This window comes from Ambystoma mexicanum, chromosome 8 (genome assembly GCF_040938575.1).
Source record: "Ambystoma mexicanum isolate Mex_15411 chromosome 8, UKY_AmexF1_1, whole genome shotgun sequence".
Taxonomy (NCBI): domain Eukaryota; kingdom Metazoa; phylum Chordata; class Amphibia; order Caudata; family Ambystomatidae; genus Ambystoma; species Ambystoma mexicanum.
This window is the reverse complement of record NC_090929.1, coordinates 1,658,654,843-1,658,678,569: the sequence shown is the minus strand read 5'-3', so window position 1 is coordinate 1,658,678,569 and position 23,727 is coordinate 1,658,654,843. Positions and strand designations below refer to the sequence as shown.

Sequence of the window (23,727 nt, the reverse complement as noted above, 5' to 3'; positions counted from 1 at the left end):
TGCTCTGTGCCATTGGTAGAGCAGGCACTGCAGATCAGGAGACTGGTAAAGCAAGACATAGGTACACACTATGCTTTTGGCATGGAGGTTAGGAAAGGGGAATCCGATCCGCAGATAACCTTTTCAGAGATGGAAAACATCTGTATGATAGTTTGCCTTTATAGAAGCTCATTCACCATGGTTTTATTTTTGTGTGCTTGTTCCAGGTGCGTCTTGATCACACTACTCGGTCATTAAGCTTTGGCTCAGACCTAAACTACTCTGCACGGGAGGATGCCCCTGTTGGACCCTTCCTTCAAAATATGCCTTCTGAACATATCCGGAGTCAGCTGACTGCAATGTCGTCTGTCCTTACCAAAGCTGTTGCAGTTATCAAACCTGCACATATATTGGTAAGTCTGCACAGTTTCGCGTGTCTGTGAGATGTAATTTCTAATATTGCGCGTATGTTTGTTTTTGGAACTTTATTTACAATTGACATCAATGGAACCACAGCAAATTTTTGGGGCATAAACCCTGTATTGGCTTTTGAAGGGAAGTAAAGTGTTTTTGCAAGGGCTTAGCGTACGGGTTTTATCCAGGCGTAAAAAGACTTCACATCAATTCTCCCCATAAACATATTCCTATTTTCCTCCTCGCATAAAACTAGCCAATGGCTATTGGAGAGTGCAGATTTTGAGGGCTCCTTTCAACTTTAGTTTCCTGGCTCAAATCTCTTATTTTGGGGGTTTGTCCAAGATTCTGATGTAGCGCACATCACTTTACAGTGAGCTGCTGCAGGAATTATTAGTTTTTCTAGTAGTTGTAGTAGTCCTTTGTATAGCGCCTTTATCCCATTAATATGACATCAATACGCTTGTGGTGGTAACACCCCTGGGGGCCCGAAGTCCAAGGTGTGGGAAAATTGTTTAAAGGCTAGAATGTGTATTCATTGGCCAGGATAAGGAGTAATGAGGGCTGGCCAGGCTCCAAAAAAGCTACCCATGAAGTCGGGCAAACGGATGGGTGCTGAGTTTTGGGGGTGTGGGAGTATGTGATAGCAAGGCAAACTTTAGTGTCCAGCAAGACCAAATATTGTCCTAAGTCGTTGCTGCTTTCTGATGGAAAAGAGGCAGTGCGAGTTTTAAGTCTTCGGGTGGGGTTGGGAAATGGCAGTGATGCGTCCAGCAAGACCGAATTTTGTCATAGTCACTGCATTCGTGCGGGTGGGTAGCCATGCCTGTGGCTGAATTTCACTCAAGAGGTGTGTGCATATGTAACTTGAGACTTGGACAGAGCAGTCTTCGAAGTAGTTGGGTGCTACGGTCATCTGTAAGAGGCTGCTTTATCGGTGGAATAGAACATGCTGGCCTAATACAACTTCTAAGCGTAATAGACAGGCTGACATCCTGGACCTTATGATGCGAATACCAAATATCTTTTGATTGCATTTATCAAGCCCCATAAAGCTTTGACAGTTTACGGGCTAACAGCATGGAACCTCTAGGTCTGCAGTCATGGCAGGGCGCAGTAGATGGGAGAACCCAGTACTTATTTTGTGCCCTGGGCAGGCTGTTGTAATACTTTTCTTGATTAATGAACCATCTACCCTCAAACGTTCAGGAGCTATATACAGGATGTGTGCGCACAACAGGCTGAGAGGAGGCAGCCAGGTTGGATGTTGTGTGCTAGTATACACTGGGTGGTCTGTGGATTGAGGGGAACGGGCCGAGGCGACAACGGCCGGCATCTGCCTGTAGGTGTTAATGTTAAAGGACATTTGCACCGCGCACCATCGCCACCGTCGTGGTCCCCTGGCGCTCTGGCGGCTCTGAAAAAAGGGGAGGAGAGGGGGTGGGTTAGTGGGAATAAGCTGGAAAAGTGCAAGAGAGCAGTGATGGGCTGTTGGCAGCCTCAGCCCGGTGGGTCCGTTGGCTAGGCTTGGGATGTTTTATGGTCCGTAGTCGTCGTGTGCTGTTGTGCAAGTCTGTGTGGTTTGTTTTGTTGTTGTGAAGTTTGTACGGATTGCTGTGTTTTAGGCTTGTGGTTGTGTTTGGTTCTAGTTTGAGAGGTGTATGCAGAGGGATGGAATTGTTGGTTGGTTAGTTGGCATTGCTGTCCTTGCAATTGTGGGATTCCATCTAGGTGCGGTACATGCCAAGTCACATTTCTATCTAGATGCTGCGTAAGCTAAAGTTCAGAGTTCCATACTAGAGTGGCACATGCTAACAGACACATTTCTGTCTAGATGCGACGCAAGCTAGGGTTCAGAATCCTGAGTGTGGTGCATTCTAACAATCACACATGCTAACAATCACTTTTCTGAAATTCCATCTAAGTGTGGCTCATGCTAACAGTCAAATTTCTGTCTAGATGCAATGCAAGCTAGGTTCAGAATTCTAAGTGTGGTGCATGCTAACAATCACATTTCTATCTGGATGCCGCGTAAGCACAAGTTCGGACTTCTATACTAGAGTGGCACATGCTAACAGTCACATTTCTGTCTAGATGCGATGCAAGCTAGGTTCAGAATTCTAAGTGTGGTGCATGCTAAGAGTCACATATGCTAACAATCACATCTCTGAAATTCCATCTAGGTGTGGCATATGCTAGCAATCACATTTCTGTCTAGATTGGCGCAAGCTAGTCTTCGTGGTTCTCTCGGGGCATGGTACTAGTTAACATTATACTGCAGGCAGTGTTTGCTGTCCAGCCATGAATAGGTTTAGGCTGGTGGTCACATCTCTCTCTAATAATGCATGGTGTAGGTCTGTAGCAGTCTAGGCCATTCAAAGGTAAGTTAGAGTGGCAGGAGCTTTCTGGAGTAGAGTAATTGCTCTACCCCCCACCCATGTCAGCACTTAGTTTTGTCTGTGTCTGGTGGCTTCATTGGCTTCCCCTGCGGACACCTGCAGACACTCTCTGGAGCCGCCTCTGTTGGAGCCGCCCTTGGCCTTGGGGCCCTTAGCCACAGGGGCTGCCGGGCAGAGGGCTGCCCTAGGAAATCCAGTTAAGAGAAGCGGTCAGACCAATCGGGAGGCGGGAGGGCGGAGGGAGGCCAGCAGGGAGGCAGTGGGGAACGGGGCTGCCGGCAGGGCCAGGGGGCCCAAACCACGCACCAAATTTGTGGAAACAAAGGCCCAGGGGCCTCAGCAGTAGGCCCAAACTCACCTACTCCGTCTGAATAAATGATGCGAGCAGGGAGCTGCCTCGATGGTAGCATGGCAAAGGCAGATCTTTGCAGCCTATCGGGGTTGGATGGCGGGCTGGGAGGCGGGAGGAGGGAGGCCAGCAGAGAGGCAGTGGGGAACGGGGCTGCAGGCAGGGCCAGGGGGCCCAAACCACGGACCAAATTCGTGGAAACAAAGGCCCAGGGGGGGGTCAGCAGTAGGCCCTGTATGTGGCTTGTTGGTGTTTTGAAGTGCGTGAGACAAATGTTTGAAGGATTCCGTGATGATACAAATGGGGGTGGGGGAGAGGGCTTCAGGTTGCTGTGGGGACGTTTTGAGGGCTTCTCTGAATGAGAAAGTTGGTAATGCTGTGGATGCGCAGTGGAAGGGAGCTCTTCATGGAGGGATCTTGAATGGAGAAAGATGATCCTCCCAAGCACTCTCAGGGATGGGACTTTACGGACCTGAATGGTGCCCCTGGAGATCGAGCAGGTTGGCCACGAAGTTTCAGTGAGATTCGGAAGACACTGCACAATTGCCCAAGGTCCCTGGGTATTGGGGTATTACACCCGCATGGTCGCAGCACAATGTGGGATGGCTCAAAATGCAGGTCGTCTTGACTGTAGTGGGTCTCACCAGGCTATGGGTCGGGGTCATCACAGAAGGCTCTTCAGTCGCTGGAAATCGTCTCGGCTGTGGTTTCTTCATCTTGCTCTTAGTTTTTTTTTGTTCCGGTGGTCGACTACCTCTTCAGCTTCCAGGATCAGATTTTTATGCAGGAACCCAGCCAAACAGCCTTGCAACATTTAAACTTGGGGAGTTGGCAGTCCTTTCAGGACAGCCAGCCTTCCAGTTTGAACTGGATTCTAGTAGTCTGGCTGGAAGATAAAGGGCTACAGAGTTTTGGACGACTCCTCCGCTTCCTGCCTTCAGACACTCTGGAGCCTGGACAGGGATTCCACAGGACACCCGCCGAAGATAAAAATCGCAATGGAATTTCCGACCCTTGATTTCAGGGAAAGGAACAAGAAAAGCTAAAATGGTTCAAAAAGACGAGGGCTCATTTTGGTAATATGAGCACCCATGGGTGCCTTTAACAGGGCTGTGCAAAGAGCCGGTGGTAAACATGCACCAAATTTATAAAAAGGCTCACTGCCACCAGCCATTAAAGGTAAGTTTGTTCTTGTTAACATAAAATTAGAAAGGGGATACTCCGTACCTCCCCAGCACTCGACATAAGGTGGTGGGTGCTGGTGTTTTCTAATGAAGTGTAAAAGGGATCCAAAGATCCTTTCTACCCTTGGGAACAGTAGTTCTCACAAGGTTGGCCACAGAAAGTTAAAAGGGGAGCCCCTAGGGAAACCCAGCAACAATGAACACTTATTGACAAAAGGTTGTCAGAGGATAACTTGTAAAAGACTGAGTGTGGAAAGATTCCCACTCACTGAGGTATAGGGAAAAAAATAATCTACCAGTCCAGCAAAAAGTTCTCGGGTTGGCACAGGTCAGGAAGATTTATCATTGATATGAAAATCTTACCCAACACCTGCCCAGACACACTTGAGCCTGGGGGGCTGGGATGGCGGGACACCCAAGAGTTCCCGCCAAAGGCAAAAACACACACATCCCCGCTGAATGGTAGAAGGGCTAACCTAGAACAACCATGCTAGAAAGGACAAAAAAAAGGAGCCACTAAATAAGTACCTAGGTGAACCCTTTTGTACACAACTGGGACTGTGAGTATAGTCTGCAGTTAAAAATGGCATAATAGCTGGTAGAACATGTCACCAGCCATAACTAAAGGATTCTGTGACCAAAAGCCACAGAAGGGGGATACTAGGTGGTGTGCCAATAGAGTACTAACTTTTAGGACGGATACAAAAAGTACCCCTCTATCCTTAAGAACAGTGGTAAGCAAGGATAAAGAAAATCTCAAAGGAGAACCCAAAGGGTTCCCAGCAACACTGCCCATAAGGTGTTGTGTGCTGCAAAAGTAAAATACGGAAGGCTTAAAAGGGATCTGGAGGAAAGTGGACACCAAGGTAAAACAGAGTTCCAAAAGACAGAACACATAAGAATGAATGGGAGGAAAGACTACTCATTCAGGATATACAGAAAAAGGTCCAGAAGTACAGCAAAACGTGCTGGGGGGGGGGGATGGGGGCTCACTAGGAGAGGAAGCATTAAAAGGATCTCCCTAACAATGGCTTCCAGCATTCATTTTGCTCCACACTGCTGCTGCGTCTGATGCAAGAGTGGCTAGCGAAACAATGGTCTCAGGCAAGCGGTCAGTGGGGTGCTGTAGTGTTTGTTTTGCAAACCTTATTACAAGCTTTACGCTGGTGGACAAATAAAAGATCATGTTAAAAGGGCAACCTTTTCAGCACTCCCCAGAGCAGGCCGATCTCGCAACGGACTACTAGCGCTCAGTATGGGGAGCACATTACCTTCATCATACTGCACACAGCATGTGGATACAAACCGCAAAGAACCACTTCATCCTACTTCAAGTACTAGCAACCCTCTAAGCCCTACAAGCATTCCAACAACACTTAGCAGGGCATACATTTCTAATACTCGCACAGTATGTTCTATCCACAAACTGGGTGAGACGCAGTCCAGTCTGTCCAGGTTAGCCCACAGGATTTCAAAGTAGTCTCTCAAACGCAACATTTACTAAGTGTCAAAACACATTCCAGGGGAACACAATTCGCTAGCAGTCAGTCTACGCTAAAGTCTACAGCTACCCGCAGAACACGAGTGGCAAATTTCCAGATATACACTTGCATCTCGTCTCCTTTCCTTCATACTGCATCGGTGGCCCTCGCTAGGGACGCGAGACGAAACCTTTCATCAGAAAAAAAATGTCCCCTTTAAATATTGAGGCACATGGGCGGGCGTGGCCCTGGGAGCATGCGCTCTCCTGACTACGCCCACCGGCGTCACTCCTCAGTCCCCTTTTCCACGTCAACGGGCCGATTTCACCAGCGCTAATGTGTTTTGGCTTCAGCCATGTAATACCACACGCTCTTCCCCGAATACTTTCTTCTATCTTTATGTCAATCGGGTGCTTGGTCCTCCGGCGCCACGCTCCTCCCCGGCGCATGTCGACGTCAATGGACTTCAGCAGGTGTCCAGCCTGCGAGGGGCTTTTCCCTACATCCGACCCCCACGCTCTCTGCCTCTGCTTCCTTGGCCAGACCACGGCTGGGAAGGTTGTGCCGCGTGCAACGCCCTTACTCCACGCGCATTGAAGAACAGGCTAGCTCGGTGGAGGGAGCTCTTCGTAAGGTCATCTTCAGAGGACTTGAAGGACTGTCAGAGGTCAAGGCCCAAGGGAGGGCCACTGTGTTCAATCGCACCCGTAAAGGCGACTCCTTCCCAAGGAAACAGCCGAGTGGGAGGAACCTTTCTGGTTCTCATCAGCACACGTGCCGAGGCTAGTCCAGCTACCGGCCTCATGGCCGAGGTGTCTTCAGATCTTACGGGCGCAGTGCTGAGGGACAGCAAGTTTCTTTTACCAGGTGTACATTCAAGGGGCAATGCCCTAGTACTGGTCTAATGTCAGAGGGGGTGCCTGCATGCAGCACTACAGGCGACACTGCCGATGGCAACACTCCTTTCAGGCCCCGGCCTGAGGTGCAGGGTAGGTCTTGTGCCCCACCGTCAAGAGTCTTGGAGGCCGGGCCCAGTGAGCCAAGCACCACGACTTCGGCTTGTGGCACGCAGCTCGACAAAATGGCCACCCATGCTCGTCCAATGCCACTCCTAGGAACAGAGCAGGTGGGAGAACGCGTTTCAAGGTGGGACTGGTGTAAACCAGGTACCTGACTTAGAATTTATCCATCAGCAGCGCAGGGCATGTTTCCACTGCAACCGAGACAGTGCGTTCTGTCCCCAGCAGCCGCCAGCCACTCCTTCACCATCACCTGCCACCTCTTCGGCCTCTAAACATCTTCGAAAGGTTCCTAGCACGGCGGCCTTCCTTCGGGATCACTCCACCAGCGCCCAGTCATTCCTCCTATGGCTACTGCGCCACAGGCCCCAGTGCAGCCCCTGCTGCCCCTGCCAGCTCCTTTTGATTCCGGCTCCCCTACCTCCCATGAGGCAGGCGGTTCTGCACCAGCCTCTGCAGCATCCAACGGCTCTGGTTCCTACACTGCAGCCCACAGTGCCCAGTTCTCCTCCACCCAGTCCAAACCATCCAGACATCTTGGTGGACACAGACTAGGAGGACGCTGACACGCCACCGTCCAAGTCCTTCCACGAACGACTTGCAGGTTTGGCAGAATATTTGGGGCTTCCTCAACTGGAGGTCGAACAACCGGAGGAAGGGGTTTTGTCCTCACTCTACGTCCCCCTGCTGTTGCCTTTGCCAAGGAGGAGTGGGTCAAGCCACACTCTGCTCAGCCTGTCAACTGGCGTCTCGATGCAAAGTAAAGGTAGATGGAGGGGATCCACTCTTGCTGTCCGCACACCCTCAACCACACACTTCAGTGATAGCTGCAGCGTCACTCTACTCAAATCCTCAGTCGTCCTCGCCACCTCATCCTTGGCACTGCTAGGCAAGGAGAAGATGATCTTGGAGGCGTACGGAAAGAGCGCGTACTCCGTCTATCTGCTCCTGCGTCAATCCAACGCGGATGCCATGCTGGCAGCCGTTAACCAAAGGCTTTGGCAGGAAATAGCTGACTGACTTCCAGAGCTTCTGGTGCAGAGCCAAGCACGCTTCAATGCGGGGCTGGCAGAGGCCAAGCTGGTGGTGCAGGACATAGTCCACTGTGGATTTGATTTTGAGTAATTTATTACACGCACCAGACGGGGTCAACCATATTCGGGCGCAGATGGCAACTATAAGAAATCGCGAATTTCATAAGAGAAGAAAAAGATGTCTGAGGGTTTAGTTTAGATTACCTGTGGCCCACATCGATGCCTCTGGCCGGGCCATATGTATCGCCACGGACATGAGAAGGGCTTGTTGTGCAGAATTGCATGCAGTACCCTCTGGGACCACCACATACAAGTACAACTACAGGTGTAAGCAAAACCAACCTTTGGTAGAAGTCCGTACTACAGTTTTGTGGTAGCGAGCTGAGCAGCCAGGCTCATCTCAAGAAGGAATGTGAGCAGTGCAAGAGGTTACACAGAGGTTTTACAATCAGTGGTTAAAGTAGACACTCTTAAGGTTTCTTAGTAAAACACTTATTAATTTATTACACAATCATTTAGAAAACATTCACTAAAAGGGGGGAAACTTAATATTATACACAAATTCAATAGCAAACCAATACATTTCTGAACAAATTGGGCTCCCCTGAAAATGGAGCAAAATGGCATTTCAGTTAATTTCAATGGGAGTAAAGGCACAAGTTAGCAGAATAGATCTCAAATACTTTCTTAGGCAGTGCAAATAGTTTTAGTTCACTAGAGGACTCGATCCAGCTCAATAGGTTTAGGCCAAAGTCAATGGACTAGTGTCTTGGATAGGAAAGAGCAGTACTTAAAGTAAACAGTGAAGTGTTTGCCAAAGTTCTCAGAAGTAGTTTGTACGAAAAAGAATCATATGTTGGGGTCACAAGCTGATTCGTCCTGCAAGTTGGGAAAGTTCCACAAACTTTCACCGCGAGAGAAGCGTTCTCTGTCTGGTTGGCACAGTGCCTTAGTATGAAGCAAAAGATGCAGCTGAAGATGTTAGTTCCTGGCAGTTCCTGCAGATCTCACTGTTCCTGAGCCTCAGTCGTGGGGACAAGAGGGAGGACGTCGGGACTCCTGCAATGCACAGGATTGTCAGAAAACGCTGACAAAATTGAGTCACTTCAGTTCGAATAACTGTTCATCAAGCACACAAGCTGGTGTCCTTCCCCCTGGTTAATCCTAACCAGCTCTGAGAATGGTATCCAGGTGGCTTAAGAGTTGATTGGTCCCACCAACTCAAAGGCAGAAGTCGTCCTTGAAGGGGCTTCTGTCGAGGAGAACTTGGCAATTCGGACCTGCAGCAGGGCTTCACCGGGCAAACCAACGGTCCAAGAGTTGCAGCAGCTGTCCTCTGACAGCTCGTCTTCAGTGCTTTCGTTCCAGTGGTCTACTCTGCTTTCCAGTCCAAGAGACTCGCCTTTTAAAGTTTCCTCCCATTCATTCCAGCCTAGCTGTCACTCCGCCAGCAGGGTGGCTGTACTTGCCGGACAGTCAGCCAGCCAATCACGCCAGACTGCATTTGGGTCTCCTAATAGACTAAGCACAGGGAGTTTCGGGCACCTCCCTCACATCCTGCCCATGTCAGACACTCAGACGCCAGAGGCAGTCTTCAGTCCTGAAACCCGCCAAAGGCATAGAAACAAAGGGACCAAACCTGGTTTGGCACGCAGAGACAAACACTAGAAGGACCTTTCCAAAAAGAAATGGCGAAAATAGAAGACCGGGATCGGTTTAAACAAAGGGGCTTAAAGCGCCATCTTGAAAAACACGGTTCCTGCGATTTTTAGCTACCGGTGTTCGCGGTTGGAAAAAATCATGGTAGTTCGTTAAAAAACCACTGCCACCTGCCATTTCGATAGAAAAGGGAAGCATTTGACTGCTACATGAGTTTCTAGACACGGGATACTAGGTAATCCCTCCAGCACTCGATAGGAAGATAGTGTCTGCTGGGTCTAGGAAACACTAGGTCAAACTAAGTCAATTTAACCTTGCCTTTTCAGGGAAACAGTAGTATATCTCAGAGAAGGTCTTTAAACCTTTGGGAAGTCCAAAGAGACATTCCTATGTCACTGCACTGAGGGTGCTGTGTAACATGCATGAAAAGATGCTTATGGAGTTATCTTAAAACTCCATAATCAAAGGACACCACAGTAAAACTTACATCAAACATATTTCAAAATACATGAAAAAGTGGGGGGAAAAAAGGCTCACACTCATTCCAGGTAAAACAATTGAGTCCTCAAAATCCAGCAAAGTTGCTGGGGTCTCGAAGGTGAAGGGAATTGGAACATTTTTGCGAATTCTCCCTAACAGGGCTACTGAGTTTAACGCTGACGTCCAGGAACGCATATTGGACCTTCCATTTGAGGGTAGAGACCTCTTTCACTCCACCACCGATGAGGAATTAGATAAAAAGAACAGTTTGCAAACTGCAAAGTCTTTATCCTAACGAAGGCCATGGCCAAGGGGTACACCCAGTCTCATCAACGCTCCCGACAAGGGGCGGGTGTTCCGCGGCTTCCAGGAACCGAGGTCCAGACAGCCTGACGGTTCTCCGTGTCAGCATTGCTGCAAACAACATAAAGGGGGGGGGGGGGGGCGCAAGGGCTTCTTAGTCTCCCTCCTCTGCAGCAGCCTCATAAGGAAAGAAGGCATGACACATCCCTTTGGGTCCACGTGTCTCCAGTGGGGGTGCAGGCTTGCCTTTCACGTGCAATTTTGGCACCCAAACTTTTTGAACCCCTGGATTCTGTGTAGTATCCACGGGGTACTGCCTACCAGTCCCTCCGCCACAGATTGGGACAGCAACTCTTGTTGGCGGCAATTCGGCCGCTCGTCGAGAACCAGGTAGTGGAAGTCTCCCGCCTCCCAGAGAGGATTGGGCTTCTATTCCAGGATTTTTGCCATACAAAAGAACCACCAGGCTGGCCTGAGAGTTGTGTTGGACCTTTCCACCCTCAACCTGTCACTCTTCAAAATTCAAGATGGTTTCACCAGCACTCATTGCGGAGACACTAGATATGGGAGACTGGATGTGCTCCCTGAATCTGAAGGACACATCTACACGCCGCGATTTGGCAACCGCATCGCTTCTTCCTGCAGTTCAGTATCATGGGCTGCCATTTCCAATACAAGGTGCTACCCTTTGGCCTCAACTCGGCCCCCAGAGTATTTACCAGGCTCATGAAAGCAGTGGCAGCCCTCCCCAAGGCCACACTACACGACTTGGGAAGTCTCAGCTGCAGCCTACGCAGAGCCTGACCACCCTGGGCCTCATCTGGGACACGAGCTCCGAGTGAGTCTTTCCCTTGGAGGACAAGATCACCGCCATCAAGAGAGCAACTACTCCCTTTCTTACCAGAGCAGTGACCTTGGCCTGGTGGTACCAAAACTTATTGGGTGTCATGGCAGCGGTCATACTGGACGTACCCCACACGAGACTCAAGATGAAAAGTTTACAGCTGCACTTTGCAGCCTCATGGAATCGGAAGGGTTCCCAAGCGGAGCCGGTCAGCATCCCTCCTTCTCTCCACTAGGACCTTGCATGGTGGTCCAGGGACTGCAACCTGCAGACGGGCAAGCCCTTCCGGCAGCCGTCCCCGCAGGTCACCATCACTACGGACTCCACCCTGGAAGTCTGGGGAGCCACTCTGGACAGCCACAGGGTCCATGGAGTCTGGACCCGGCAGGAGTCCCATATCAACTGGGTGGAACTCGGGGCCATCTGGCTAGCTCTGAGCTCTTCTTCTGCCCATTGGGAGCAACATCGTCCTTATCCAGACAGACAACTCCACCAGCATGTACTATGTCAACAAGCGGGGGGGGTACCCTCCACTGTGCAGCCTAGCGGTCTGCATGTGGGAATGGGCCATGGAGAAACAGCATCTACCTCATGTCCGTCCACCTTTTGGGACGGGGGGGGGGTCCAACTTGGAGGCAGCCAGGCTCAGAGACTGGGAGCTGACGATTATGAGTGCCAATTGAACGACCAGGTCCTGCTGGAGATCTTCAGCAGATGGGGGCATCCTCAAGTGGATCTGTTTGCCTCTTGGGACAACAAGAAGTGCCAGCAGTTTGCGCCCTGGCAGGGACAGATGCAGTGGACCAGCATGACAGTGTATGCCTTTCCTCCAACACCCCTGATCCACAGGGTGATCTGCAAGATAAGAATAGTCACCTCAGCGTCATTCTGATAGCTCCATGGTGGCCAGCGTGACTGTCCTTCTTCGAACTCAGCCTCATGGATGGACCACACATTCAACTTCCGAATGGGCCAGCTCATCTCCTGGCGCAGCAGGGTGTCAGGGTCACCCACCCCCGCCCCACAGAAGTTGGCTATTGCAGTATGGTTCCTTAGCAGGTCATGTTGAAGCACCTGAGTCTATCACAGGCTAACCTGGAAATCATTCAGGGCGCCAGGAGGCAGTACAAGAGGAAATGTACTAGGTTCGGTCATTGGGCGGACTGTAAGGAGATCGCCCCCTCCCCCAATCCCCTGCCACCCCCTCTGTGCAAGCTGTATGATGTGCTTTCCTTCTCTGCACATCTTGCACACTCAGGTGTGCAGGTGGACACATGTTGCACCTATCTGTCTGCCATAGGAGCCTACGGAAATTCGGAGGAGGGGGGCGTCTTCTCTTTCAAACTGATAGTCGGGAGATATTTGGCGGACCTCTCCAGGCTCTACCTGCCCATCAAGAAGCCACACCCTGTGTGGGACCTCAATGTGGTGCTGGTTGCCTTGACGTACAAGCCCTTCGAGCTAATGGCGTCCGCAGACATCAGGCTGCTCACCATTAAAACAGCTTTGTTAGTGGGCCTCAACTCTGCTCGCAGAGTCAGCGAGATCCAGGCTCTGGTGGCCTCAGAACCCTGTACCATTTTTCACAGGGATAAGGTGGTGCTGCAGACACACCCTGCGTTCCTACTGAAGGTACCCTCCGCTTTCCTTTTAAACGAGGAAATGGTCTTACCTACGTTTTTTGCTAACCCTAAGGATGAGGCTCAGAGGGTCTTGCACTGTCTGGATGTCAGGCGCGTTCTGAAATTCTAGCTGGACAGGACCAGGGGCTTCTGCAAGTCAGGTGCACTGTTTGTCACCTTTGGGGAATCCAGGCACGGGTATCGGGCATCTAAGGCCTCAATTGCACAGTAGATGGTTTCATTCATCAAGGAGGCCTACGAGGGGCAGTACAAGGCGCTTCCAGCTAAAATTCACGTATATCCTGTCAGATCCAAGGCCACGGCAGTCCCAAGGCAGGTTCCGTGGCAGGTGTTGGGCAAAGTATGCATGCAGTACCCTTTGGGTGCACTACACACAACTCTGACTACAGGTATAGGAAACCCAACCTTTGGTATAAGCTTGTACTACACAGTTTTGGTAGCGTGTTGAGCAGCCAGGCTTATCTCGAGGGGTCAGTGCAAGCTGTAGGGGAGTTACTGAGATTCACATTGACAAGTATTCAAATAAACTTACACTAAAGGTTTCTTGAATAAACAATTATTAATCAGTTAGAATAAGCCTTCTTCAGAAGGGAGCAATATAATAGTAACACTCAAACTTCAATACTGTACACTTAGTTTTCAAATCAGTAAATACCCCTTTGGGATGTCCCACAGACACAACCTACACCCTCAGGTGACTTCAATAGCTAGGATGCTGGCGACATTAATGTCTTGTTTGCATTTAGAATACTGTTAGGAGTTGGTAAAAGGAAAAAAATAGAACAAGAGACCACAAATATTCTTAAGCAAGCAAATACTTTTGGATCCCCCAAGAAGAGTCATTCAGTACAATAGGCTAAATGAATGGGCAAAAGTATTATATAGGATGCAGCACTTCTGGTCAGTAAGTAGAAAAGTCTTTGCACAATGTTTTAGAAGTCTTTGAGGAAAAGAAGAATCAAATGTAGGGCCACAAGCTGATTAGGCTTGGGAGTAGTAGAAGATGCAAGCTACTCTACAGTAAGAGGGAAGTTCTCACTTTTTACAATACCTTTGTATTGAAGAAAGTGCAGCAGATGGCTTCTGTTCCTGAGCAACGCTGCAGATCTCACTGTTCCTGGGCCTCAGTCGTGGGGACAAGAGGGAGGACTTCTGGAGACTCCTGCACTGCAATGGGACGGTCACCGCTCGCAACCGGCAATCTTCAAATCAGTGGCTGTTCAGTGTTTCAGCTCCTCACTTCTACCACAAAGGTCAACACAGCGGTTCCTGGCTGTCGAGATGGACTTCCCTTGCTTCTGGTGTTCCTCACTCTGAGGGGGGCTCGGTCAGTCCTGCTTCCTGGGAGTCTGGAGGATCTTTCTGGGGCCCTTGCCCAGCTTAAAAGCAACACACACAATCTGGTGTTCCTCTCCCTGGCTATACGGTTTCCAGCAGCAACTCTGTGGAAGTTCAACCAGCTCTGAGATGGATGTCTAGGTGGCTTACGAGAGTTGATTGATCCCACCAACTCAAGGGGAGAAGTCGTCCTTGCAGGGGCTTCTGTCGATACGAATTTGGAGTTTCAGCACAGCAGCAGGGCTTCACCAGGCAAACCAACAGTCCAGGAGTTGCAGCAGGCGTCCTCTTCAAGTTCTTCTGCAGTTCCTTCGTCCAGTGGTCGTCTGCCTTCCAAGCCAAAAGCCTCACTTTTTATTCAGTTCTCTCCCATTCATTCCAGCCTAGCTGTCAGTCACCCAGCAATGTGGCTCTTCTTGCTGGACAGTCAGCCGGCCAATCACCACAGAGTGCATTTGGGTCTCCCAGGAGACTAAGCACAGGGAGTTTCCAGGCACCTCCCTCACTTCCTGCCTACCCCAGACACCCTGGAGCCAGAGGCAAAAAAAGACTGAGGCCATTTTGACAAAAATGCCACCCTTCTATGCTTTACTGCAGCTGTGAACGCAGCCTGCGGTAAATGCACACCACAGTAGTTAAAACGAAACCACTGCCACCAGCCACTCAGGGAGAAAAAGGTAACAAAAAAATGTTACATGAGAAGCTAGACAAAGGGGATACTAGGTAACCCATCTAGCACCCTTTTGTAAGATAGTGGGTGCTGGGTCTAGAAAGCCATAAATGTAACTAAAGTCAATTTCACTTTACTGCTCTTGGAAACAGTTGTTTAACCAAGAGAAGGTATTTAAACCTTTGGGAAATCTGAAAGACTTCCCTGTGTCACTGCACTGAAGGTGCTGTGTGACACATTGTAAAAGATGATGCATGTGGAGATTGTTAGACTCCACAACCAAAAGAAAGTGTTCAAAATCACATCAAAATACATGTGTGGGAAATGGTATATCTCTCTCCAGGTTAAAAAAAAAAATCAAGTCCTCAAAATCCAGCAAAGTTGCTGGTGGTCTCTAAGGTGGGGGGGAATTGGCACATTTCAGAGAATACTACCTAACAAGCATTCATATTGGTAATCCTTTAGATGCAATTTGCAAGGCTGCTACTTTGAGTTCCGTTCATAGCTTTGCACAGCATTACTGCTTAGACACACTCTAAAGCAGATTTACAGGTGGTATTAAAACATCCATTTGCCGCTTTACCTTGACACAACCCACCTTGTTCAGGTACTGCTCGCTGATCTGTGCATAGCATGTGATTCTAAGCGGATCCACAAGCCTCAGAGGGCCACACATTACTCACCCTAATCATCTTTCTGATGCTTGGATCTGCTTATATTCACATGCCATTTGAACCCCCTCCACGCCCACCGGCGTGGAGTTGAAGGTACATGGATGTTTTTCTTTCCCTTTTTTTTCTTTTACTCGCGCAAACACTTCATGCACCCTTATGTCAAAAACCAAACAATCTGAGACCTCGGCACGTGAAGGACCATGGGTACAATGGACGTCACACAATGGGGCAGTATTATAAACCCTCCCTGAGGCTCCCCTTTTTGAATTTTGAAAACCAGTCATGCAATACTCTGTGATTAGATGTTGGCCTATGCATAGCCTGTGAATCTTACCAGATACAGACATCAGAAATAAGGTTACAGTGAATGTATGCCAAATTGGGTGTAAGGGAGTTAAGAATGTTTAAAAATGGCACAAAGAAATAAGTGGCTTGTGTGCTCGAGCGCCACATCAGCACAGGGCTGAAAGGCTTCATGTGTCATTGCAAAACACAAGCGACTTAACCATTTGTGCTATTTTTAAATATTCAACACTACTGCACAAATATATAAACTTTTCTTTCTGTAGACTCATTTTGAAATGCTTGCCAGGCCTACAACACAAAGTTGTCCTCTTACCATTTCTCAATGAAATCCACAACCAAAACCCAGGAAACGACGAACTCCACCTGCCACCTTCCCTACGTGCCTAACACTTCACCACTAAAAGGTTGCGAAGCTTAAACTTCAATCGCTTGCATCAGATGACCCACTAGGTCCAGCATACCTGACGGATGTGTGCCCCTCTATCAACAAACACTCATCACTTCAATCGTTATTTTGCAACAGGGGGGTGGGAGGGTTGTTTTATGGCAAACTTGCACCCCTAAATATCCCTCAGTGTTTTTTGCATTGGTGAGGGATATTTCGCTTCTGGACTGCAATCACAAAGGGTCTGGTAGGGGAAACCACTTGGGGAAGCATCTTTAGGGGCTGGTTGATGGTCAGTGAGTAGTTGTACATTGATTGTAATCCGTTTTTGGGCGGTTTCATGTACTCTAGTGGAGGCGTTTGTTTTTTCAATTGTTTTTTTGACCAACTTGTGCTATTGAGATGGGTTTCTCTTGTGTTTTTGTAGCTTCTGACCCCATTTTTCTGTGCTAGCCTACATGTAGTGTGTGCAGTCCCTGGGGTGTCTAGCTTTCTCCCAGTCCCACCCTCGCCCTCCCGCCCCCAGCCCGCCTACCTCCCCTGGTTGGTACGTCCACTTGGTCATAACTGTCCTACTCTTACGTCCCGTCCCCTTTCCTCCATACTGCATGGGCGTCCCTCGCGAGGGACGGGAGACAGAACCTTTTTCACCAGAAAAATGTTCTTCCCCTCTAAATTTAGAGACTCATGGAGGCGCGGCACTGGGAGCATGCACTGCCCTGACTCTGCTTCGGCTTGGTGGTACTAGCATCTGCTGGAACTTTTTGCCGAGGTGTTGTTGGCCGTCCCTCACACAACTCATGAGGAGGATTCAGCTACACTTTGCAGCATCGTGGAACCAGGAGAGGGGCTGTCAGGCCAAAATTATCAAGATCGCCAACTCTCTCTCCACCCGGACCTTACATGGTGGTCCAGGGACCTGCAACCTGCGGACGGGCAAGCCGTTTCGGCCCACCGTCCCTCAGGTGACGTTTACCACAGACTCTTCCCTAGAGGGCTGGGGAGCCCCCCTGGAGGACCTCTTGGTCCACGGTACGTGGACCAGTCAGGAACAAGAGTACCACATCAATTGGCTGGAACTGAACGCCATCTGGCTAGTGCTCAGAGCCTTCCTACCACGTCTCCAGGGAAGAGTTGTCCTCATCCAGACAGACAACTTGACCAGTATGTACTAAATCAACAAGCAAGGGGGGGGACCAGGTCCCCTTCCCTGTGCAGACTGGCGATAAACATGTGGGAATGGGCCTTGGAGAACGACATCTACTTCACGGCAGTCCACCTTCCGGGGGAAGCCAACATGGAAGCGGACCGGCTCAGCAGGTTGGGCGTGGACAATTACGAGTGGCAGCTGAACGACCTTGTTGCACAGGAGATCTTCCACTGTCGGGGTCTCCCCCAGGTGGATCTCTTTGCCACCAGGCACAACAAGAAGTGCTCCCAGTTTGCCTCCTGGCAGGGGCAGGGCTCCCTGGGAGATACCTTGTGGATGCAGTAGAACGGGATGTCTGCATACGCCTTCCCGCCCACTCCACTGTTTCAGAGTACTTTGCAAGTTCAAGGAGTCTCGCCAGCTCAACCTCATTCTGATAGCTCCGTGGTGGCCAGCCAGACCATGGTTCTCGGAGCTGCTCAGCCTCTCGGCGGTCTCTCCAATCCACCTCCCGATGGTCGCAGCACATCCTGACACAGCAGGGGGGCAGGGTTGTTCACCCCGCCCCCCAGAAGCTGGCCCTCAGTGTTTCCTGAGCAGGTGACACTCAGCCACCTCAACCTATCTCAAGCCAACCTGTATAAGAGCAAATGGACCAGGTTCTGCCACTGGGCTCACTCCAAAGATATCGACCTGCTGGCTTGCTCGTTGGACATCGTGCTGTCATTCTCAGCTCAACTCGCCAACTCTGGCGTGCAGGACACCTGCCACACATTCCTCTCAGCCATTGGGGCCTACAGGGGTCTTCTCCAACCCGATCGTCGGGAGACATTTGGCAGGGCTCGCTAGGCTCTACACGCCCATCAGATAGCCACACCCCATGTGGGATTTGAATCTGGTCTTTGGCGCCCTTGTGCACAAGCCTTTTGAGCCTATGGCGACTGCGGACATCAGGATGGTCACCATCAAGATGGCCCTGCTAGTTGGCCTCACGTTGGCGCGCAGGGTCAGTGAGATCCTGGCCCTAGTCGCCTCAGAGCCGTACACCACCTTTCACAAGGAGGCCCTGCGGACCCATCTGGCATTTTTACCCAAGGTGCCATCAGCCTTTCACTTAAACAACAAGATTGTCCTTCCTACGTTCTTTGCGGACCCCAAGGACGAGCCTCTTTCTGCACTGCCTGGAGGTCAGGCGTGCCCTGAAATTCTACCTGGACAGGACCCAGGGCTTCCTCAAATCAGATGCCCTATTCATCACCTTTGGAGTGGCCAGACCGGGATACCAAGCCTCCAAAGTCTCCATCTCCCGCTGGATGGTCTCGCCCATCAAGGAAGCGTACGAGGGCCAGCATAGACCCCTTCCGGTGAACATGCATTCCCACGCTGTCGGGGCCAAGGCAACGGCCATCGCCTTTCAGCGCCATGTCCCCTGGCAGGTCATAAACTGGGCGGCCACATGTCTCCCATGGCTTTCTGCAAGCATTACTGTTAAGATGCCGGCTCCAGATCAGATGAGGCTTTCGGACAAGGGGTTCTCCGGAACCTGTTTGCTTAAGGAAGGTCTCCTCTCCACCCGGGGGCTACATTCAGCTGTAATCTCATGCCCCCAGGGGGCAATAATCTTCCCCTCTAAATTTAGAGGGGAAGATTATTTTTCTGGTGAAGAAAATTCCGTCTCCCGCGAGGGACGCCCATGCAGTATGGAGGAAAGGGGACTACGGACTAAGAGTACATTAGTCACTACAGTGTAACTTATAATTTCCCAGACCAGCCCTCTGCCTGTGCTGCCCCTGCGGCTAAAGGCCCCAAGGCAAAGGGCGTCTCCCACAAAGGCTGCTCCAGATTGTCTGCAGGTGTCAGCAGGGGGGAGGCCAGCGGCCAGCCGTCAAACAGCAGCAACCATCAAGGTGTGGCCTGGGTGGGGAGTAGAGCAATCACTCTACTCCAGAATCCCAGACACGCTACCTGCCCTTAGACCATAGCAGTCCAGGACCTTAACAGTAACCTGTTTAACTAGATACAATTATGAACATTTAACTGCATTGCATTCAGATAGGATTGTGAATGTTAGCAAGTGCCACACTTAGAATTGTGAAGATTAGCCTGCGTCACATCTAGGCCGGATTGTGGATGTTGTCCAGTGCCACATCTAGACTGCACATTTAGATACAATTATGAATACTAGCTTGTTTCACATCTAGACAGGATTTTGAAGGTGGGTCAGTTCCACATTTGGATAGAATTGTGAATATTACTATGTCGTTTATAGACCGGGTTGTGAATAATAGTCGCCGGATCTAGATAGAAATGCGGAGATATTTGCGTGTCACAGCTATAAAGAATGTTAGAATTTAGCACATCTCATCTAGATAGTGAGGCCAATAACCAAACCACTAGCAATTTCACCCCTCTGCATACAAACTCTAACCAACCACAACCCTAAAGCACAACCTACTGCACAATCTTCACTGCAACAACAAAACAAATAACGCACAACAGCACACGACAGCTACCGACCGGATAGCACCCCCAAGCTCGGCGTACAGCGTTAACCGAACTGAAGCTGCCAACAGCACATCGCTGCTCTCTTGCACTTATCCCGCTCATTCCCACTAACTCGTTCCACTCCGGTTCTCACTGCACCTCTGCTCATCCCACTAACCCTAACCCTAAGCCCTGCATCATTTGAACCTACATGGCTTCCCAGCCATTGTACAAACTCATCTCATCAACTACCACAGTTACCTGACTTCTAAAGCCACCCATGTACACAAGCTTATGTATTACAAGAGGTACACATGATCTAGAGGAAAGTAACTTACTGCATTGTATTTCACTACGCCACCCGCATTAAGATAAGTTCTAAACCCGTAGGTCCACGCCCTACTGTGCGCTACTTAATCCCTGACTTACTAGATCTTTATCCTATATCTCTGATCTGCTGGTTCAGATTCTTGCTGCACTGTGCCTAAATTCTCTGCCTCATTTTTGCTCTAGGTTGCTATGTACCACTGCTAGGTAATACTGCCTTATGACGCATAGGGGTACCTAGTGTCTCACTCTGGTTACAGTGACCCTAACAGCTACACCAGCTGGTATACATCCGCGCCCATATACTCAGCTGTCATTGAGATTAGACTGATACTACCTATTCTGTATGCTGTAGCATAGTCAAATCTGCCTATTCTGTATGCCACTAGCAAAGTTGAATCTGCCTATTTGTGTGCACCTACAAATGCTAACTGCTTACTTGTATGTGCCCAGCCTAAATCGTTTTTGCCTATCATAGCCTTACAACCTAGCTCACCTCGCCGCTAAAACTATGCTCGCCTGGCTCACTCATCATGTTCCCTTTGTCATGCACGATAATGTACCTTGCAGCGGTAATATTTACATATCCTTCAGTAAAGGCCTAGCCAAACTCGGATGCCTAAGACACTCCCCATCCCTTGACCCACACTTTTCCTGCCCACTGCCACCCTTCCCTCACAGCCCCCACTTACACCACTAAAGACAGCGACCACCCAGGCGACACCCCAGTCAATACTATCCTTGATAGACCTTTGTGCCTTACTAGACCAAATGCTCTACACTTGACAGAGGATGACTACACTAATACCAACCCTAGCCTCCCCAAACTCACTACTAAACTACCAGGTAACCCACCCTCAGTCTACCCTAACCTCACTACCAGCAACGGTAGACTATGCACTAGACTCCACATCACGCCCAGTAAGTCATCTGCAAAACCCTGAACTAAGGCAAACAATGACACAGCCTCTAACAAGCATAAATCCTCTTCCCTAAAAGGAGCTCTACTTAATGTCAGGTCCCTTGTTGCTCATCCCACAGAAATCGCTGACATCCTATCAGAAGATCTTGACTTCCTCGCCATAACAGAAATTTGGATACATGAGACAGCAGGACCTTACCTAACCCTAGCTGTTCCCGACAAATATTCCATCCTCAGTGCTGACAGACCTAACGCTCGAGGAGGAGGGGTAGCTATCATTTTTAAATCCTCACTAGACCTCAGATCAGTTACCTCCCCTCAAATCATGCGAGCACATTACTATCAAACTATAAACCACCCCCAAGAGCATGATTACCATTCACCTAATATATAGACCTCCAGATCCTCCTGGAACCTTTGAGGAAGACATCACTTCTCTAATAGCCGAGAACTCTAAACCTTCAGCTCAAAATATAATTCTAGGAGATTTTAACCTAGGGTGCAACAAACCTAATGACACCCCAGCCTCCTCCCTTCCTAACGCTCTAGCTGAGCATGTCTTCACGCAACTTAGTTCTCTACCTACTCACCAGAAAGGCAGAATCATTGATTGGGAAGCAGCCCTCAACTGCAATATTACCTGCAAAACCCCCAACCTCTCGCATGGACTGACCACTAACTTATATTTTTTGATATTAATATTAACAACTTAAATCCTGAAGTGTCCCCCGCACCAGCCTGTCAGACCAGGAATAAGCGTACCATTACTGCTGAAGCCCTAATCCCCTTGGTCCTACCCACTTTCAACACACTCCCAGCCACTGCCAATCTCAACCTACTAGTCAATACGTACCACGTCATGACCAACGCCATTGATACTTTCGCCCCACTGAAACTGCACAAAGGTAACCCTAGAGCTCATTTGAACTCTTGGTACACACCTGAACTCAAAATACTGAGAAAAAAGAAATATAAGATTGAAACACTAAGGAAAACGACACCATCAGCTGAAAATAAAACTAATCTTACGATCATCTCCTCCCTTTAAAAAAAGGAGGTAATTAGTTCTAAAGACGCCTACAATGTTAGAATAAACCAGGCAGCTTCTTGCACTAAAGAACTTTTCACAATTCTAAAGGAATTAGAAAATCCCAATCCACCCACAGATGATACTTGCGCGAAAGACAATCTGTCGGGTGGGGGGGGGGGGGTTTCGCCCGGGGTCGGCTGGGCCTTCCGCGGACCTCTGGGCTGGGATGCCCCAACTCCTCCCGTGTATCCCAAAAATGAGTATGAGACACACAAGAAGCAAGGTGTTACTGCTGTTTATTGAATAACGGCAGGGATGGGTCTAGGATCGTACGCGTCCGTCCTGACTCTCGAAATTCGTGGGGCCCGCAGGCCCCTTTTTGCCTCAGTATGACGCGCTACTTGCGTCACCTGGGAAAGTTGGCAAAAAACCTATCGCCACTCTGGATTGGTCCCTCGAGTGGTAGGGTTAGTATAGCATACGTATAGATAACACTGTTAGTGGTTAAGGGTCAGTCAGGTGGTATACTTGGGTTGTCCCTTCTATTAGATACTTGAAAATTGTTACACGAAGACCCCTAATGATTGGCTATGGTTAATGGCGTCAGTGATGAGTGCCCCATGTTCCGATTGGTCCACTCGCGAGCCCCCCAGCCTGGGACCATCGTTGTTCCTAGCTCGCGTTGTACCTGTCATTTGCAACAATATGTAACTATGTGTTTGTGCAGACAATGCGTGGATTTGCTCACATGCCTGAGAGCAGACATTCCCATCGCTGTAGGTGTCCATTGGGTCATTTCATTGTTGCAGCCTGTGTCTCAAACCTGGGACCCAGGCGACTTCTCCCTCCTGGGTCTGGCACCCTGTCAGGTTTGGCTTGGTCACGTGAGGAGAGACCGTGGTTGAGACAGAATTCTGCACATTAAAGTTGTATTTTCCACTGTGTGTCTGGCTTAGCTTGCAGGTGCGACCTTGGCTTTGGCTTGTGGCATGCAAGTTGCAACTTTGCCCCCTTGGCTGTCAGTTCTCGCTGGGCTCATTCTGCAGGGTCAGCAATTGTACTCTTGCTCGTTCAATGTTCGTGGTGGCTCTTGCTTGCGGCCTACTTGGGCCTGGTGCATAGGTGGGGATGTTTAATGCACGGCACTTTAAGTTGCGGTATCACATTGCTTCATAGGCAGTATCATGTCTTCGTTGTATTTTCATCACAATGCAAGGGTTAGGAGAAGCGTCAGCAAGCATTTTAGATGAGTGCTCTGTGCGTCTTGCGTTTCTGCATTTTGAAAAACCTATGTGAAAAATAATAGATGCGCGTCAGTGGATGTGTCCGTCACCTACGTCATAGCACTGAATATGTTCTTCGTGTGGATTGGTGTGGGGGTGTCGGGTGTTCTGACAGTTGGCTAGGTCGTCATGGCATCTCTACCGATGTGTTTATTTACTGTTGAAAGGTTTAGTCGAGTTCATCCATGCCGCAGGTGTCTGCTTGAGCAGGGCAGGCTGGTGGGCAGGCTGATGGGCACATCCTTATGTTCCTGTATCAGGGTATTTGGTCGTCTGGTAGATAGGCAAATTCATCTCGTGGCAGGTGTCTGGGTCGCGATCCTCTAGGCCAGGGGCGCGAGGAGATTGGGGGGAGTCTTTTGTCCCATTC

General features: G+C 49.6%; 1 protein-coding gene across 1 annotated transcript in view; it reads left to right on the top strand.

The window, feature by feature from the left end:
- The window catches only part of EIF3A (eukaryotic translation initiation factor 3 subunit A), an 812,143-nt gene that overhangs the window by 275,142 nt on the left and 513,274 nt on the right, over positions 1-23,727 (top strand). Inside the window, exon 11 of the mRNA XM_069611926.1 lies at positions 207-392. Within this exon, the coding sequence (XP_069468027.1) occupies positions 207-392 (186 nt within the window). The remainder of the gene's footprint in view (positions 1-206; positions 393-23,727) is intronic.